Here is a 19,133-nt window from a genome sequence, read left to right on the forward strand (position 1 = left end):
TTTTTAGTAGTTGATGCTTCTAAGACTTTTTCCTGTGGTGTGGTCCACTTGAAATTTGGATCTACATCAATTTTGAGCTCATTTGCTAAAATGAGCTAATAAAATAGATGGATGGTGTGGATAAGACACATATCACGGTGGGACTCACATATTTAACTCAGTAGGTAAGCATGAAGACTTCATTGTATGCCATCACAAATACCTGAAGTAAAAAAATTCACATTTTTTTCTCTTCCAAATGTGTATTGATAGTCATTATTAACATTTTACATACGTCCTTACTTGTGCCTCAGTGGTAAACTCACACGAGTTTTAAAACGATGTCATGTACCCATGGTGTGAGTGCGTGTGCGACTTACCAAGATGCATGCGCACGAGAAATTAACTCCGTCCATCAGTTTTGCAAGCTTTCAATAGAAGATATACATTCAAAACTCAGACAGAGGATTAGGATGTTATCTGTGCCTACAGTTCAACCCAGTAGTAAAGGTTTCAACGGTGTGGATTTCTTTTCTCACTGTTTCACTGTTTCCTGTCATGTGGCCCACTTGCCTAAGCCTGAGTCTGGCTCATGTAACCCCGCCTACAACAACTTTCCGTTGGACGCGGATTAGCTGTAGCGAGACGGGCTACTGAAGTGACGTCACCAAGTTCCGCGGGTCCCACCATGATGTATGTTTTGTATCCACGCTCTCCATCCATTTGGAGAGATCATTTTACGCAAGATGCAAAGAATAAGTTAAATCTAAAGCTCCAGTTGACCCCAGCATAGAAAACATTGGGACAGTGATGTCCACCGTAAAAACTTCTAAAGGGCACAAAAGTTCTACATCAAGCTGATATTTGTGTTTTCTCATCTTTTATGTCTTTTTTAACTTTTTAACGGGTTAGATTTCAAATAAACATCGTGGTGGGCATTGGGATAGTTTCAGCGGTGAGAATCACTCTCCCCACTGTTTTCTGTGGTGGCGTACATTACAGATTTTTATCTGCCTCATTCTTTAGCTCATGCCCTAAAATGATATCTCAAAATGGATGAACGGTGTGGATACAGCACATACATTATAGTGGGTCCCACAGAACTTGGTGACGTCACTTCAGCAGGAGGCTAGCTAATCCGCGCTGCTCTCCGTTGGAGGTCCGTAATTCGTGTCCTACATGCAAGATGCAACTAACCGTCCTGATAATAGGGAATGTTATACGTAATTTTAAGAGTTTTTTCCTATGTACACCTTACCTTATCACGCCCGTCCAAACTTACCATACCAAACTACGCCCCTGGTGTACGGGCGACTTTTCACCGGATCAAAATAACCACCCGCGGATTGGCTGGTGTGCGAAGACTGATGCTCCTCGAACTCCGAGTTTACGAACGGCTCAAAAGAGATCAAAGTTCCAAGGGCCCTACATTTATGTATTTATTTCAATCCACAACGTTCATCCATATTTCGAGATCATTTTAGAGCATTATCAAAAAAAATAAAAAATCTTATCCAAAGATCAACTGGACCACCACAAATAGCAGCAGGAAAATTGATTTTCACCGTTAAAAATTTCATAGGCCCACCATAACATTTATTTTCCATCCAATCTATTCATAAGGTCACAAAGACCTGAATGAAGAGGAAAAACAAATTAATTTCATATTGACAAAACTCCCGTGACCCCTAAAAGGGTTTCAATGGTAGACGTTCAATCCCCCATTGCCTTTTACATCTGGTCCACTTGATAGTTAGAATTGTCTTATTTTTCATCTTAAGCCTTAATACGCATTAATACGAGCTCGCCAAATAGATGGATGGTTTGGATATAACACTTAGCTTATGATGGGACCCACAAAAGACGTCTTTTGTGGGTCCCATCATAAGGTAAGTGTTATTCGCCAAATATTCGTTTCTTGTTAGAATTCTCCTTAAAATGGGTTTTTTTCGTACAATTTCTCGTTCTGATTCTGGGTGTGTCGTTTTCTGGTGGAAATTAGGGTTCCGAGGGAGTGATCGGTAGTAAAAAATCAGGTATTGTTCCTTCTTCATTTACTTTCTTATAATCTATGTTGAATTGATATTTGATCGGAATGAATTAAGTTTATATTTGTTGAATTCCTTGTTCTGCTTTTTGAAATGTTGATTTATGGTTTTAGTGGAGTGATCATTAATTGTAGAAATGAGTCCTTTTCTTTTTGAAAGATTTTCCATATAAATTTTTTCGATGGTTTTTGGGAATGCTGTTTCAAGTGGAATTAGGGTTTTCAGGACTGAGAATCTTTTGGAAAATTCAGTCTTGTTTTCTAATTGACATCTGACTGTAACTTCTTCTTATGGTTGGCATTCTGATAAAAAAAAAAAACTGCCAAATTCTATTAAAATAACTCTTCTGGCATGTGGATTACCTAAGAAAAAAAAACTAGGGTTTTGTTGGACCAATCATTGCTTGAAAAAGTCATATACATGTATGTATATATTGGAATCGCACAAAATGTTTTTTGCAACTGGAATTCTATTGTTAGGGATTGAATTGTCTTGATACTCTTGGAAAGTCATGTTTTTTAGTTGCTTAATTTTCCAAAAGTTTAATGGGGAGTCTATGAACTGTTCTGGTTTTTGCAATTTGTAGGCTTAATTACATTGATTATGTTTACTGTTTTGTCACTTTTCAATTTGTGGTAATTTGAAATTTTTCTTTGAATTCATGCACTTCAGAATATAAACTAAGAAGTAATTTTGTTATATTTACTCTTCTTTTTTCTTTTGATATTGGATTCTCTTTTTCTCTTCTGATCCTGTAAGGCACTGTATTTGGAATTTCTTACTTCAAATTGAGAAAATGTTTTAAATTTTGCTCTTTGTTGGATTTTGGAAATTAATTGGTTGTTCAATTTGTGAAAAAAAAAGAAGTGTGGATGATATGCAATTTGTGGGTTAAGCATTTTATTGCAATATTTGATTTTTCACATTTTTTGCATAAATTTCATGTGGGTTATGAAAGTATCTGAAACTGGACTGGAGCATGGGCCATGTTGACATTGAACTATTTTTTATTTTCCCCAAGAATAGATTTTGCATTTTCTTATATTTGAGCAATGCTGGACTTTAGCAGGGGATATTTATAAGCTTCATCTATGAGCTGGTGGCTTCTGTGTTTCTTAATCTGAGGTGGGCTTTTTAAGTGTAGTATCCGAAATTCAAGTCTATTGTGGACTTCCATGTTGGTGGTGTTAGAGGTCTGAACGTGGTGATGGGATTGGTGCTTTTTCGGGGAATGAATTTCTGCAATTCTAATTCTCTGATTTTATTATTCATGTGCTCATGAAGGCTAGGCTTAAGTGAATGTGTCTGGCTGAGGTGGGTAGATGAAGAAGAACAAATTTTGTTTTCCGGTTGTTTTATTGACTGGAAAATCTGACTTATCCCAAAGGAAGTGGGAATCGATATGTGATTTGTTTCAGTGAATTATATTTGAAATCTGAACAGTGATGGCCTCAAGGGTCAGGCTAGTCATGCTATTTTTGGTGATTTGTATAGCGCTCTATGGTTCTGCTGTAGCGGAACCTGAGAAAGAAGTCATACAAAGGATAAGGACTGCTCCTCGTAGGAACTTCGAAAGTAGTTTTATAGGTGGTACTAGCACGGAGGCAGCTTTTAGTGGTACTGAAGATGGTCTCCATGGTCTTGATGAGAGGAAAGGTGGAAGTGGTAGAGTTTTTGCGTCCACGGTTGCATGGTTTACTCTTGTAGTGGCAGCGGCAATGAGGTTGGGTGCAATACCATTCTTCTTTGTGGAGCTAGAGCCGCAATGGGCGGGAGTGTGCAATGGAATGGCTGGTGGGGTGATGTTGGAGCCAACAGAGCTTTGACCTCATACAGGAAGGGCAGACCTATGGTAGTGGCAACTGGGTTGTGATTGGGATCCTGTCTGGAGGCGTTTTCATTTGGCTCTGTAAGAAGGTGATGAATCCAGTAATTTTTATGGCTTTCTTGTCATTTTAAAATTGAGGAGCTGATTCTTTTCTCCAAAATTGAATTTCCATTTTGAGCTTTGATTTCCACCATATTCTATTACTTTTGTTGATCTCTCTGATGTGGGATTTCCTATAACCCCATATTCCTAAAGGCATTACGATTGTATTTTTGTGTTTGTTTATGTTTTTTTTCCTCCCTCAATTCAATATCCGCTGCTTTTATTCTTACTTGGCAATGCTTCTTTGTTAAGTTTACATCTAGTTGTGTGCTGAAGCTATTTTCAGCTCTTGTTGCCCTGAACTTATTAAATAAGCGAAAGATTATTTCTTTTATTGTGCTCTTTGTTTTTGCATTTCGGATTGCATTCCATTTCTAAGCTTCATTTTGAATATGTTTGTGGATGACTAGTTCATTTTGCATTTCGGATTGTTATTTTTATTGGATGCAGAACCTAGTTCAGGATCTTGGTACCCTGGAATAACTCAATCCCATGATGTGAGTGCATTGAGGCAGAAAGAAATCAAGGGAAATGCTATGAACAGCAGCATCGTGCAGGTTGCATTGAAAGCATTCTTTTATGAATAGCTAAAATTTGATGTAACTGAGAATTGCTTTTGAACTTGACCTTGTTGAAAACTGACCTCACCCATCTCATGTAGCTGTGGAGATGATGGTCGAATTCAGGGATGGAGGTGGAAGGAAATTCTAGACTCAGAGGTGCCTGTGCCCATGCAAGGTAATTTCAGTATTAAATGGCTGCCATCTCCGGATTAATAATACCAAGCAATCTCTGAGATTTCCATCATCACTCTTCTGCATCCGTTTATTAAATTTTGTGGCTACTGTTTTGTGATATTTCTAGAACGGGTCTATTTAGAAGTTTCAATTCATGGTTTAAATTTGTTTTTCCATTATTGATGATGCTACTATCCTTTTGGCTATAGGTAATCTCAATCAAAACTTACAACAATAATGATAGGAGAGCTGGGAAGAATTCCTAAGCAGGCAGTTGGAGCTTGGTATTGTACCTTTTCCTCCGCTTGCCATTTGTTTTTTTGGGATTGATGTAGTGAAGACAATCTTCATTTCCTTGAGTGTTATTGATGCAATGCTCAAGGAACAAATGAGAAGTAAAATTCAAGAAATTCTGGGTGTTTTGGTCTTTTCCACCTGTTCTGGACTTTGGGGGGTTGTTTAGGTATTTCCATTTCAATTTGGGGTAGTTAAGTAATGTTCTTCTTTCAATCAAAGTCATGGATACTAGGTTGTGAGGATGTGGTATTTTTAGTTAGCTTGTTCAACAAGTCTCATTGGGCTTTGATTGCATTTCTTTGGAATGCATTACATTTAAGATAGTGGTTATTAGCTGGTTGGTAAATGTAAATGCATTGGAATGGAGCTATGGCTGCAATTCTCTACAAATTTTGAATGGAAAGATTTGGAAGGGTGCTTTTGGTGTCTAAAATGGTTCTGTTGTGCTGGAACTATTCTCCACACAACCCTAGTTGGGGCTTAAGATTGGTTTTTACTGAAGATTTTTGGCATTTCCTTCCAATTGCAACTGCTGATAGCATTTCCCTTGATTTTGGTTCGTTCTCCGTTTTCCTTCTCCATTGGGAGAGGAGATTAGAGAGGGGCGATGATGTGGGTAGTAGCTAATATCGAGCTTATGGAAGAGCAGAAGTCACTAAAACTGGCTTCAGATGAAAATCTTGAGTTGAAAGCTCACATGGAAGATCTCTTGTTGATGAAAAATTTCATTGAGGAGTTGATGGAGAAAGGTTAGCTAATTGAAAGGCTGGAAGAAGAACTTATTGAAATGAGTGATTCACTTGGGCAAATGAATCATAACCTTGAAGGTTTGAAGAGTGATCTGAATAAGTTACTAAGGAAAGGGATTGCCTTGATTCTGAGGTACTTGTTTTGAAAGAGCAGCTAGAAATGGCACAAGCTGTTGCTGAAGAAAATGAAGCAATTGCTACAGAATCTCGACAGGTGCTTGCTGATTCTTTTTTATCATTACCTTATTTCTGATTTTTTCCCCTACTTGTGTCATGTTTGGTTCTCAATGTTTTCCCTTTCGATCTCAGATAGTTGAGGCAAGGAAGAACTATGCTGAAGAGGAGGAGGTGAAGCTATTAGAGAAGTCTGTGGAAGAGCTAGAATATACTGTAAATGTATTGGAAAACAAGGTCAGCTCATCAATGGTTACTGGGATATATTTAGAACGTTTCCTGTATTACCTTTAATTCGCTTAATAGTTTTCTCAAGTAGCTTTTACTTTCCATTTCTTTTAGGTGGAGATTGTCAAAGGAGAGGCTGAAAGGCCATGGTTGCAGAGAGAGGAGCTAGAAGGGGACCTTACTGAAACAGTTCATGTGCTGATTGTTGATATTGTGCATGGATATAATTACTTTTGAAAACTTTAAATATGAACTTTAAACAGTTCATATGATTAGTTTTGGAAACTTGATATTGTGCATGGATATAATTGTTTTGTTGATATTGTGTTGATTGTTGTCTTGATGAATGTTAAATGGGTGAAATATGCACAGGTTCAGTCATTTGTTGATTATGATATTGTCAGCGGTGGTTGATAGAGAAATGTGGTAAAAAATCAAATTTAGCCTCGGTTGATGCCAAAAGAGGCTAAATCCATCTTTAGTCTCAGTTTTGCCTCAATTACATAAACTGAGACTACAACTCCTGTGGCTAAAGGCTTTAGCCTCGGTTGTTGAGAACTGAGGTTAAAAATAGTTTTAGCTTCGGTTGGAGGTAACTGAGGCTAAATTTGGATTTAGTCTCAGTTGGAAATAATGGAGGCTAAAATTTTGATTTAGCCTCATTTCGAGAAAATTGAAGCTAAAAATATTCTTTTAGCCTCACTTGAAGAACCGAGGCTATAAAAGTCATTTTAGCCTCGGTTACTAAAACTGAGGCTAAAGCCTTTAGCCACAGGGGTTTCAACCTCGGTTTGGATAACTGAGGCAAAACTGAGGCTAAAGGCTTTAGCCTCAGTTTTTAACATTTTTAGCCACAGTTTTGAACTGAGGCTAAAGCCCTCTTTTCTTGTAGTGGAGCCACAAAAGCAGTGGGGATTGCACCAGCAAAAATAAAAAAATAAAAATACTGTGGTATGCTGCGATAATATTGCCGTACTAGCAGTAGTGCCACAATAGTCTCAACAGTCTGTGCAATATATATATATATATATATATATATATATATATATATATATATATATATATATATATATATATATATACATACATTTTTCTCTAATACATAATTCTATAAATATGTATATATAAGCATATAAATTTTTATTTTCTCACTTTTTATTCATTTCTTTTTTTTATTCATTTAAGAAGCATATCTCCTAAACCAAAATGAGTTACTTGACATACCATATATGATTTTGGGGTATGAGAAGTTACTTTAGCCAACCAACCTAGTTATTTTCCAAGATTCCATTAAGTCGATGGTCAAAAATCTATTTCATTCACTTCGTGGTCAATTTCATTCATTTCATTCACTTCGCGGTCAATTTCAATCAGTTTGTGGTGAATTTCATTAACTTCGTGGTCAATTTTAATCAGTTCGCGGTCAATTTCATTCACTTCGCGATCTTTCAATCAGTTCGCAGTGAATTTCATTAACTCCATAGTCAATTTCATTCACTTCGCAGTCAATTTCAATCACTTCGCGGTGAATTTTATTTACTTCATTCACTTCGCGTTCAATTTCATTCACTTCACGGTCAATTTCATTTACTTCACGGTCAATTTCAATCAGTTTGCGGTGAATTTCATTCACTTCATAGTTAATTTCATTTACTTTGCGGTCAATTTCAATCAGTTGTAGTGAATTTCATTCACTTCGCGGTTAATTTCATTCACTTCATGGTTAATTTCAATCAGTTCTCGGTTAATTTCATTCCCTTCATTCATTTCGCGGTGAACTTCACTCTTTTCGCGGTCAATTTCATTCACTTCGCATCAATTTCATTCACTTTGTAGTCAATTTCACTCACTTCACGGTGAATTTCGTTCACTTCGCGGTGAATTTCACTCACTTCGTAGTGAATTTCATTCGATTCACAGTGACAAGGGAAGGAAAGAGTGGACAAGGGAAGGCCATTAGGCGAATCAACCTAGCTGCTAGTAAGCTTCTCAAGGAAGCGAATAAGTGTGTGATCATTGGCAAACCAATCTTCAGAAGTGTGCCCGGGGTTGAAATTGGCGATGAGTTCCGCTATAGGGTGGTGCTTTCCATCATTGGCCTTCATCGGCCTTATCAGGGTGGGATAGATTACACAAAGGTAAGGGGAAGGATTCTGGCTACGAAATATCAACATTCCTCCTAGTCAATCATGTAACTCATTAAGATCCATCAACATTCCTACGAAGTGACTGAAATTCACTGTAAAGTGAATAAACTTCATTGCAAAGTGAATGAAATTCATCACAAAGTGAGTGAACTTCATCGCGAAGTGAATGAAATTCACTGCAAAGTGAATGAAATTCTAGGTGGACACTACAAGAAACAGCGTTTTTAGGGACGGAATTTTTACCTACGAAAAAAATTTCATCGGTAAAAGTAGGGTTTTACCGACGAATTTTTTTTTATCGGGAATAATTTTTTTACTAACAAAAATTTTCGTCAGTAAAAGTAATTTTCCCGCTATTTTAAAAATTTTCCCACTAAGAGTTTTACCAACGAATCTTTTCATCGGTAAAAAGCAGAGAACCACTTTTATCGATGAAAATATTCATCGCTAAAAGTGTTGTGTATTCAAGTTAGAAAATTTTCACCATGACTTTTACCGACGAACCAAAACCGTCAGGAATAATAGTTTTACCGATGAAAATGTTCGTTGGTAAAAGTGTTGTATTTTTAACTTAGATACTTTCCACTAAGAGTTTTACTGCCGAATATTTTCATGGGTAAAAAGTAGAGAACTACTTTTCCTGGTGAAATATTTCGTCGGTAGAAGTGTTGTGTACTCGAGTTAAGAAAATTTTCGCCGACTTTTACCGACGTATCAAAACCGTCGGGAATAATAGTTTTACCGACGAAAATTTTCGTTGGTTAAAGTGCTGTATTTTTAACTTAGAAACTTTTCCAGTAAGAGTTTTACCGATGAATATTTTCATCGGTAAAAAGCAGAGAACTACTTTTCCCGACAAACATTTCCATTGGTAAAAGTATTGTACTATTTCAGTCAAAAAATTTTCGCCCTGACTTTTACCGACGAACCAAAACTGTCGGGAATAATATTTTTACCATTGAAAATGTTCATCGGTAAAAGTGTTGTAGTTTTAAACTAGAAAATTTTCCATGAGTTTTACCAATGACAATTTTTGTCGGTAAAAATTATCAAAACCACTTTTACTGACGAAAATATTCATCACTAAAAGTCATATTTTCAAGTGAGAAAATTTTGGCGGTGAGTTTTACCAATGAAATTTTCGTCAGTAAAAATGCCCAAAACCACTTTTATCGATGAAAATTTTTGTTGGTAAAAATCATATATTTTAAGGAAAAAAATTTTGGTGGTGAGTTTCACCGACGAATTGTTTCGTCGGTAAAAATACCCAAAACCACTTTTACCGACGAAACGTTTCGTCGGTACAAAATCAGTAAAATTTTTTTTACCCAAACTTGAATGAGTCTTTAATTTTGTAGGTAAAAAACACTTTTACTTACGAAATATTTCGTAGGTATTTTTCCCCCTATTCCTACACAAAATTCCTGATATACACCTGTTACAATATATTCTTCCTGTTATACATCTGTTACAATATATTCTTCCTGATATACATGTATTATATAATATATTTCATCATATTTACATTCACATTCATCTAAACCCAAACTACGTAAATCCATGCAAACACAAACTACATTCATCCAAACAGAAATAATCTTATCCACATCATATTCATCCACACATAAATATATATAAGTTTAACATCCTAAATAAAATATAAATAATTATTCATAACCTTTTTCCTGGTGGGGTTCACAAAATTCAGTGTGGTGAACACATCGCCGACTGTGCACACACACTTAGGTCCTTACTCATGCCTTCATGGTAAATTCAAAATAGTTTCAATACAAGGTCACAAGTTCAAGTACCCATTTTGGCCGTAAGCTACTGTGGTGTGTGAGTGTGTGTTAAAAAAAAAAGAAAGAAAGAAAATGCTGATTTATCTTTTGGGTTGAGCCTAATGGTACTTGGTGATTTCTCATCAGATAGAAACACTTCAGTTTTAGAACTACTTCGCACTTATAAAAAGCCATATATTAAGCATTTGATTCATTACATCCTGCAAGCAATACACTATATCGTAGGCACCTCTCGTGCAAAAACTACATAGTTTTAGGTAGTTAAAGGAAGGCTATGCAAGACCACAGTCTCAACGGTCAGACCAGGCCCAAACCCGAACAGCACACCCCAATCCAGTCCTTCTCCAGTCGTCGTCTTCCCTTCCTCTACAGATTTCTTTCTCATCTCATCCAAAATAAATAGAACACATGCACTCGACATATTCCCATACTCGCTTAACACGTGCCTCGTGGCCCGCATCTTCTCCGCCTTTAGATTCAGCTTCGTCTCCACTTGATCAAGGATCGCTGGCCCACCTGGGTGCGCGATCCAAAAGATTGAATTCCAGTCGTTGATTCCAAGTGGCTCAAACGCCTCCACTAGGCTCTTCTCAATGTTCTTTGATATGAGCCCGGGGACATCCTTGAGCAGATGGAATGTGAGGCCCACCTCACGTAAATGCCCATCAATCGCACCATCCGAATCAGGTAGTATGGTTTGTGCGACCGACACAAGTTGGAAGAGCGGTTTCTCGGAGGGGTTAGGATCAGCCCCAACGATCACTGCAGCTGCACCATCTCCAAACAGTGCCTGACCTACAAGACTATCAAGATGTGTGTCAGATGGGCCGCGGAAAGTGACGGCTGTGATCTCAGAGCACACAACAAGAACACGTGCACCGGCATTGTTCTCGGCGAGGTCCTTTGCAAGACGGAGAACCGTGCCACCAGCAAAGCAACCTTGTTGATACATCATGTAGCGTTTGACAGATGGACGGAGACCGAGTAGCTTGGTGAGCTGGTAGTCAGCACCAGGCATGTCGACGCCACTCGTGGTGCAGAAGATTAGGTGGGTGATCTTAGATTTGGGGTGGCCCCACTCCTTTATGGCCTTTGTCGCAGCTTCCTTACCGAGCTTTGGAACTTCGACGACGACCATGTCCTGACGGGCGTCGAGGGAGGGGGCCATGTACTCACACATGTTGGGGTTCTCCTTGAGTAGTTCCTCAGTCAGGTGCATGTAACGTTTTCGGATCATTGATTTATCGCCTGCATGGCCAAGGACGTAGCACTTGATATGATTGTTTGTTTCAATAGTATCTAGTGCCTTTAAAAAATAAATAAAAGCTAACAGAAAATATCATGTAGTGTGCCATTTAAGGACTGTGGTACTGGGAAAATCAGCAATGGTCCACACCACAAGACTCTTGTGTACGCCCTATGATTGGGTCCACCGATCTAATCGCTAAAATAAGATGGGGATGCGGATTACATGATGTTTGTGAGAAATCCACCATTAATCTGTCTTTTCAGCTCATGTTAGGACATTATCCCAAAAATAGGCAGATTTCCTACTACCAGGTGGGCCACGCCGTAGAAAATAATAAATTACACATTTATACTCATAGTTATGAATCTTTTAAGTGCACAAGCTGTAGTGCATCATTCATTTTTGCCATTTTGGACCAAAAAAAAAAAAAAAACTGCGTAGATCTAATGATCGGCACCATCCAATCAATATAAAAAAGGACAATCAAGATCACGTGGAGGAACGAAACAATTCCAACATCATTTCAAAAAGGCTATTCAACAGGTCCCACCGTAAATTGCTTATGATTCCAAAGAATCACTTTGGTTTGATGATGCTAACCATCCAAATGTTGGATGATTCATAAAAAATGGATAGCTGTACATTAATGTGCCACAATTAAAAGGCTAGACTCATCTGATTGGCGTGATTTTTTCTCCGTGATATAAATCCAGATAGTTTGAATGAATGAACGGTCTGGATTGATGATTGGGATCACCACATATTATTTAATGGAGAAAAAATGAGCAAACAAGAAACTCACACATTCGCTTGAATTTCTCCTTGAGCTCGGTCATGTGTTCGCTCTTCGTGATCCTGAAGTAGTAGTCCGGATAGTCGGCCTGGATCACCTCATTGGACGGTGTGGCAGTGCCGATGGCCAGCACCGTGGCGGGGCCCTCCGCTCGCTGGGCCTTCCTGATCTGAACGATCGACACCGTCGACATGACTCTCGATTGTACGCTTTGTTGTGCACTGCTCTGCACCAAAATACAAGAATTCTCTAAACGGAAGGGTCCAAGAAGCTTGGAGTACTGATGATTTGGTGAAACGAGGGAGCATTTGCGTTAGGTTATATACAAGGGGGTAGGTTTCATGGGCGGGTAGATGGGAACCACGTGGGTTTGATGGTGAGCTAGGGATCGGGCGGCTGAGGTCGTGCCACGTTTTTCACGTGCTGTTCTTTTCCGAATTTACTCCGCGGTGTTTTTCAAGTTGTTAGGTATTATATTAGTTTGGCGCGAACAGGACGAGCGTGTATCTCAGAGCACTGTGGGGGCAACCCCAATGTACGTGCTAAATCCAATCCGTCCATCGGTTCCTAATGATCATATTAGATGGTAGACGAAAAATGACATATATCCAAGACTCAAGTGGGCCATACCACAAGAAACAGTAGGGATGGAAATGTCAACCATCGAAACCTTCCCAGGGCTCACTGTGACGTTTATATGTCATCCAACCTGTTTACTAGGGTTCTCACGAGGATGTAGGGAAAACATATAAATATCAGAATGATCCAAAACTTATGTAGGCCCCAAGAGGGATTCGTTGGTAAGAGTTAAGTCCCCACTGTTTCGTGTGGTGTGGCACACTAGAGTCTCTTCATTTTTGGCCTGTAATCCTAACAGTAGCTGGCCTGTAATCCTAACAGTAGCTGCTGAAACTTAAGTATAGTGGATTTCATACAGACATAAATGGTAGGCCCCATAGAATTTTGGGCCACATGTGTTGCTGTTTAGTTTTCTTGGGCTGTTGGAATGCCTGCGTATCATTGTTAGATTTGTGGCTCAACTCAACCTGAACAAGTATAACCTCAAGCACTAAGATACAATGTATATGACTTACGTATGATGAGATTGATCACCAATTCAGTCACTCGCTCAATATGTAAATAATATCAGGTGATATTTTGAGAATAGGGTTCATCCTTTGATAATAGGTTGCACATTTGACTTTCATATGAAGGGACTTTTCAGTGCAAATAGAGTAAAATGAGAAATGGATTCTTACATTCGGTTGTGAAGAACAGGTGCAAAACACCTTTTTGAGTGAAGAACTAAATCCAACGTGCGGGCATAAACTCAAATTACAATTGTAATTACTAGCTACTTTTTTTTTTTTTTTTCAAAATGAGGAATTCATTTCATGGAATAAAGGATACAAAACGGCCTTTCGGGCGGGGCCATATACAAAAAGGAGAGACCCTGCCTATCATATTCTGTATAGAGGAATTCAACGCATCTCCCTAATTGAGCCTAAACCTACTTTGTCGAGAAGAATCTGGCCCTTTACTGGATGAGGGAGGAAGGAGATGTCTCAGAAAAAATGGTTCCATTGCGACTTCCCGCCTGCTTTGGCCAGCCCATTCGCCGGCCCATTCGCCTCCCTAGGAACGTGAAAGAAACGAAAGGAACCCCTCCTTTCGAGCATCTTAATCCTATCTGTAAGTCCCGTATCCTAGACCATATCGTTCCATAGACTTCCGCAGTCTTTCCCGTCGAATTCCGACAACATTCGACCCTTAACCGGTATTTGCGCGCGACCCTAATTCACATGCCGTCAACCTGAGTCGACTCAACCCGAGACTGATACCTTAGCCATCGCGCCGTCGCCGTGGTTTCGATGCCGCGACTCGTGCGCCAAGGCGATATCCTGGTCAGGAGATGTGGGCCAGCGTTCGGTGCGAGGAAAACGCTGCGCGTTGCAAAACCCGAGAGAATCCCTACAACATGTCACCTCAATCCATCAATCAATCAAGTACCATATCATATCATGTTAAGTACCAATACCCATCCCTCTCTTACCTAAAGTCAATTCTCCGTTACAACCAAGTACACATCCATCACCCATCACCCATCTCTCACCCATCACACCCCATTCCCCTCTCTCTCTACATCACCTCTCTCTTCTCATTTTCTCTCTCATTCACCAAAGCAACTCCAACGTCCATGGCTTCCATGAGAGAATTAGGTGTGGCCCACTCCCTACCACCCAATCCCACCCTCCAAAATTGATCCCAACCATTGAAATTGTACCTTTAGAGCTCTAACATGCATTGACAGAAGAAGGAAAGGGAAATCAAAGGTGGGTGATCTTATGTCTTGATTTGTGATTTAAGGGCCCACTTATGGTGGGATCCATCTTGATGTTTGACTAGTATCATGAGGGGCCCATAGTGGCGGAGTCCTTTCGTTACTTCGATCTCTCTCTCTCTCTCTCTCTCTCTCTCTCTCTCTCTTTATCTCTATCTCTCTCTTTCTTTCCCTTTTTTTTTGTTGAAATGATGTGGCCCACCTGATCAGTTAACTCATGTCATCCAGCCGTCCATCTGGACGTGCTGGGTAAGGCCGACCTTGATGTATAGGTTTTATCAACACTGTCCATCTGACGGTGGACCTATCCACGTGGGTTGCACCTTGATGTTTATATGTTATCCACCCCATCCATGCATGGGACGTGGGGCCCACCTAGATGATGCGCTGCTCAGCACGTGGGCCATCACAATGTATGTGTTTTATCCCCGCTGTCCATCTGTTTGGATGGTGGTGGGTGAATCCACCATAATTTACATATTTTATTCCCTCCGCCCATCCGTTTTCTAGGTGGGGGACCCACCTCACACTTACTACACATGTGAGGGCGGGGACAACTTGTGATATGTATCATGTATCCTGCCATCCGCATGGGCAGTGGGTCCCTGCAGCAGCGGCTGCTGGATGCACACCAGCAAGCTCTATGAGCCCCATCACGAGGTATGCTGTAATATGTACTGACGCAGCACCAGCTGCTGTATTGACGCAGCAAGCTGGGTGGGGCCCACCAAATGATGTATGGTCCGTCCATCAGGACGCTGGCTGGAGGAGCCCACCTTGATGTATATAAATCTAAACCGTCCAACCCATGGACGGTAGTACCGCCTGATACATGTGCCGTATCCTAACCGTCCATTCATCTGGACGTGGTTGGTTGGTGTAAACCAACTATTTAGCTTCAGTGACGTCACCAGCTTTATGGACCCCACGAAATGTTGGGTTTGATCCACACCGCCTATCTGTGCGGCCCTTCCTTGATGTGTGTTGTACATACATGCTGTCCAGCATGTAGAGCCACGTGTGATGCACCAGTTTTATCCCAGACTTCCATCATTTAGATGGTGGGACACCACCGTGTAGTATCTGTGTAATCCATACCGTCCACAATGTTTGGACGGTGCTGGCCATGTTTTGGGCGGTGCAACGGACCCCACCGTGATGTATTGTTTCACCCACGTCGTCCAGCTACTTGGGTCCCACCTTGGTGACGTGCTGGGTGCAGCACGTGGACCCATGATGGATGATTTCCACCAAACTGTCCTTCCAATTTGCAGCGACGGGTAGGAGCTTTGAGTAGCCACCTTGTGTGTGGTTTTAATCCAAACCGTCCGGCGTTCTTTCTCGCTGGACGTTGCCCTTTTTTTTTTTTTTCTTTTCTTTTCTTTTCTTTATATATATATATATATATATATATATATATATATATGTGTGTGTGTGTGTGTGTGTGTGTGTGTGGAGGGCCCCACATGGGAACACACCTTGATGGATGTATTCCTGATCCACACCGTCCAAGTTAGGACGGTGGGTCCCAACTGTTGATGGATGCCCGCAGATTTCAGGGGACTACCATGATGTATGTACACACACCATGCATCTGTTTAATCATGGGGCCCACCCCACATGTATGGCACGTGTGGGGGTGGGACCCTCCTCGATGTATATAATTTGTATCCACACCGTCCCTGGTGAAGGACGTGGATACCCACCAAGAGGTATTTGTTTTACCCACACCGCCCAGAAAGTGCTGGACGGTGCTGGACAAAGTTTAGGTGGCGTTGTGGCCATACTGTGATGTATTTGTCTCATCCACACTGTCTTGATGGTGCTGGACAATGTTGGTTGGTGCTGTCCAATGTTTGGACGGTGCAGATTTACATAGGAAATATTTGGTTGGTGCTGATTTACCTTGGCAATATTTGGACCGTGTTGATCATCATTAGTGGGCCATGTGCCCATGGACTGCTAGTATATAGCGATATGCATGTTGCACCTGCAACTAGTGTAATGATTTTTAGTGTGGTCCAAGCCCATTTGAGGCAAATTAGTGCGGCCTATCTATGGGGCCCATCATGATGTATTTTTGGCCCATGTACGGGGCCCACTTGTTTTGTATTTGAGGCCCATTGTGGTGTATTCGTGATCCATTTGGCGAGGCCCATTAGTGCAGCCCATTAATGTAGCCCACTTGATGTATATGAGGCCCATTGGTGTGACCCGTGGATGCGGCCCACGTACCGTATGTTAGGCCCATGAAATGCGGCCCATTGTGGTGTATATGTAGACCAGTTATGAGGCCCATTGTAATGTACACTTGACCAATGTGATGCGACCCATAGTGATGTATTTTCGATCCATATGTGCGGCCCATCGAGTTGTATATGTGGCCTTGGAATGACGGCCAATGTGATGTATTTGAGGCCCAAGTGCAGGGCCCACCTGTTGTATATTCAAGGCCCGTTGAGATATGTGATTTTGCCATGATGTATGTTTGGCCCTAGTGGGCCACTCCTTGAGAGCAATGTTGGTTGAATGTCCACATTGATGGGTAATGATGGTTGAATGTCCACATTGTGACCTTCCATTAAGCCTTGTTAGGCCCATTCTTACCGATCCCGATTATCATGACTGATTTGCCGATTTCGAGATTGGGGTCGAGGCCAATTCCAATTACCGATTTCGATATCGGGGTCGAGGTCGATTTCGATTGTCGATTACCGATTTCGACATCGGGGTCGAGGCCGATTCCGATTGCCGATTAGCGATTTCGATATCGGGGTCGAGGCAGATTCCGATTGCCGATTCTGATTTACATAACCGATTTGCCGATTCTGATTATCGATTGATTCCTATTATCGTGATCGATAGCCGATTCCGATTGACGTGATCGATTTGCCGATTCTGATTATCGATTGATTCCAATTATCATAACCGATTGCCAATTCTGATTTACATAACCGATTTGCCGATTCTGATTATCGATTGATTCCTATTATCGTGACCGATAGCCGATTTCTTTTGACGTGACTGATAGACGATTCCGATTGACGTGACCGATTTGTCGATTCTGATTATCGATTGATTCCAATTATCATGACCGACTGCTGATTCTGATTTACATAACCGGTTTGCCGATTCTGATTATCGATTGATTCCTATTATCGTGACCGATAGCCGATTCTGATTGACGTGATCGATTTGCCGATTCTGATTATGGATTGATTCCAATTGTTATGTCCGATTGCCGATTCTGATTATCGATCGATTCCGATTGTCGTGACCGATTGCCGATTTCGATTGACGTAACTGATTTGTTGATTCTGATTATCGACAAATTTCAATTTGTCGAGGCTGAGTATTGAGGCCGATTTTGATTGGTCAAGGCCGATTGTACATGCCGATTTCGATTGTCGAGATTGAGTGTCGAGGTCAATTTCAAGTGTCGATTTGGATTGTCAATGCCGATTTCGTTTGTCGAGGCTTATGTGATGAGGCCTATTGTGATGCATTTGAGGGTTAGGCGATGGAGCCCATTGTGATATATGTTAGGCCCATGTGAAAGGCCAATTGTGATGTGTATTAAGCTCTTAAGTGAGGCCCATGGCGTTGTATATCACGCCCTTTGTGACAATGGGTCCACTATATGTTAGGCTTTATGTGGGCCATTCCTTGGGGGCAATGTTGGTTAAATGTCCACATTGTAGAGGTCAATTGTCGATGCCGGTTATTGATACTGATTATGAGTATGTGACAGCATAGCATCATGATACATGCCCATACGCATCATCTGTATGTTTGATATGAGATGTGGTTGACCATTGCATATGTCATTGGGCAGGTTGTTATGAGACTCCTTGATAGGCAGAGATTGTCTCACCTGAGCGTATGGTATGCGTAGGAAAATAAGTTAGATTCTAAAAAGAGAAGAACAATTCTTTAAAAGAAAGATAGAAATAGAACTAGGCTAAGATGAAATCTAAACCAAATAGAATATAAGGAATAATTGTCTAAAACTTTAAGGAATTCAGAGGAAGGGAAACTAGGGATTCAGAGAGATCAGGGAGATCTTATGCCTGCATTAAGAATCATGGAAATCAAACTGAGCTTACTTGATTTAGTCTTCACGAGATGAAAGGAATATGAATCAGAATGGATTCCATCATCATACCATGCCCAGGAGACAAAGTAAACAATAGAATTAAACTAATTACCCCAATCAAATGATTATGAAGGTTAAGAAGGGTACCGCCATCCAACCATCCAACCATGAGACGATGGCGAACAAAAGGATTTACCAATATTCACAACAGACCATTCAAAACCAAAAGCATTCCCTTAATTAAAATAAAATCAACATCATCAGTTTAAATTAAAGGCACAAAGTAGGATCTCCCTTTTTCTCCTGTCTTCACTCTTCCAGCCCTTTTCCCCACCACGCACAGCAGCAGCAGAAGAACTACCGTTTCCACGTATAGCAGCAGCAAAAGAACTACCGTTTCCACGTATAGCAGCAGCAAAACTACCTCCCAGCACGTCCTTTCGCGTCTCCACCCAGCAACCAGCCTCCAAATTCCCGCACACCCCAGCCGTCCTCCCTTCTCTCTCTTTTAAAGACCAAAAACTCCCTCTGGCGCTGCTGCAGAGTCCTGAGGGGATTAGGCT

At 40.7% G+C, this 19,133-nt stretch overlaps 2 protein-coding genes across 5 annotated transcripts; one reads left to right on the forward strand and one right to left on the reverse strand.

Moving 5' to 3' along the window:
• The first annotated feature begins 1,913 nt into the window (after positions 1 to 1,913).
• LOC131246569 (kinesin-like protein KIN-12F) lies at positions 1,914 to 6,519 on the forward strand. 4 transcript variants are annotated; one of them, XR_009171425.1, is made up of 8 exons: positions 1,915 to 2,000; positions 3,078 to 3,944; positions 4,408 to 4,514; positions 4,619 to 4,695; positions 4,904 to 4,978; positions 5,590 to 5,954; positions 6,050 to 6,151; positions 6,257 to 6,519. XR_009171425.1 is itself a non-coding variant. In XM_058246834.1 (6 exons), the coding sequence occupies exons 4-6, from the start codon at positions 5,901 to 5,903 to the stop codon at positions 6,377 to 6,379; spliced, it is 279 nt and encodes a 92-aa protein (XP_058102817.1). In that variant the 5' UTR covers positions 3,676 to 4,514; positions 4,619 to 4,695; positions 4,904 to 4,978; positions 5,590 to 5,900; the 3' UTR covers positions 6,380 to 6,519. The 4 variants fall into 4 exon arrangements, 1 of the variants encoding a protein (XP_058102817.1); XR_009171424.1 differs by having other exon boundaries at positions 1,914 to 2,000; positions 3,078 to 4,514; positions 6,050 to 6,166; positions 6,273 to 6,519; XR_009171423.1 differs by having other exon boundaries at positions 1,914 to 2,000; positions 3,078 to 4,695.
• Positions 6,520 to 10,251: 3,732 nt separating this feature from the next.
• LOC131246568 (chalcone synthase 2-like) lies at positions 10,252 to 12,413 on the reverse strand. The gene is made up of 2 exons (XM_058246833.1): positions 12,143 to 12,413; positions 10,252 to 11,339 (listed from the first exon to the last, which is right to left on the reverse strand). Exons 1-2 carry the CDS (start codon positions 12,324 to 12,326, stop codon positions 10,345 to 10,347), a joined length of 1,179 nt encoding a protein of 392 aa, XP_058102816.1. The 5' UTR covers positions 12,327 to 12,413; the 3' UTR covers positions 10,252 to 10,344.
• Between the last annotated feature and the right edge of the window lie 6,720 nt (positions 12,414 to 19,133).

This window comes from Magnolia sinica, chromosome 5 (assembly GCF_029962835.1).
Source record: "Magnolia sinica isolate HGM2019 chromosome 5, MsV1, whole genome shotgun sequence".
NCBI classification, from domain to species: domain Eukaryota; kingdom Viridiplantae; phylum Streptophyta; class Magnoliopsida; order Magnoliales; family Magnoliaceae; genus Magnolia; species Magnolia sinica.

Coding starts and splice junctions, on each gene's coding strand:
- LOC131246569 (XM_058246834.1), top strand. CDS start 5,901: ATGGCACAAGCTGTTGCTGAAGAAAATGAAGCAATTGCTACAGAATCT. Junction 5,955..6,049: donor TTGCTACAGAATCTCGACAG/GTGCTTGCTGAT, acceptor TTTCGATCTCAG/ATAGTTGAGGCAAGGAAGAA. Junction 6,152..6,256: donor TAAATGTATTGGAAAACAAG/GTCAGCTCATCA, acceptor CATTTCTTTTAG/GTGGAGATTGTCAAAGGAGA.
- LOC131246568 (XM_058246833.1), bottom strand. CDS start 12,326: ATGTCGACGGTGTCGATCGTTCAGATCAGGAAGGCCCAGCGAGCGGAG. Junction 11,340..12,142: donor GGAGAAATTCAAGCGAATGT/GTGAGTTTCTTG, acceptor TTGGCCATGCAG/GCGATAAATCAATGATCCGA.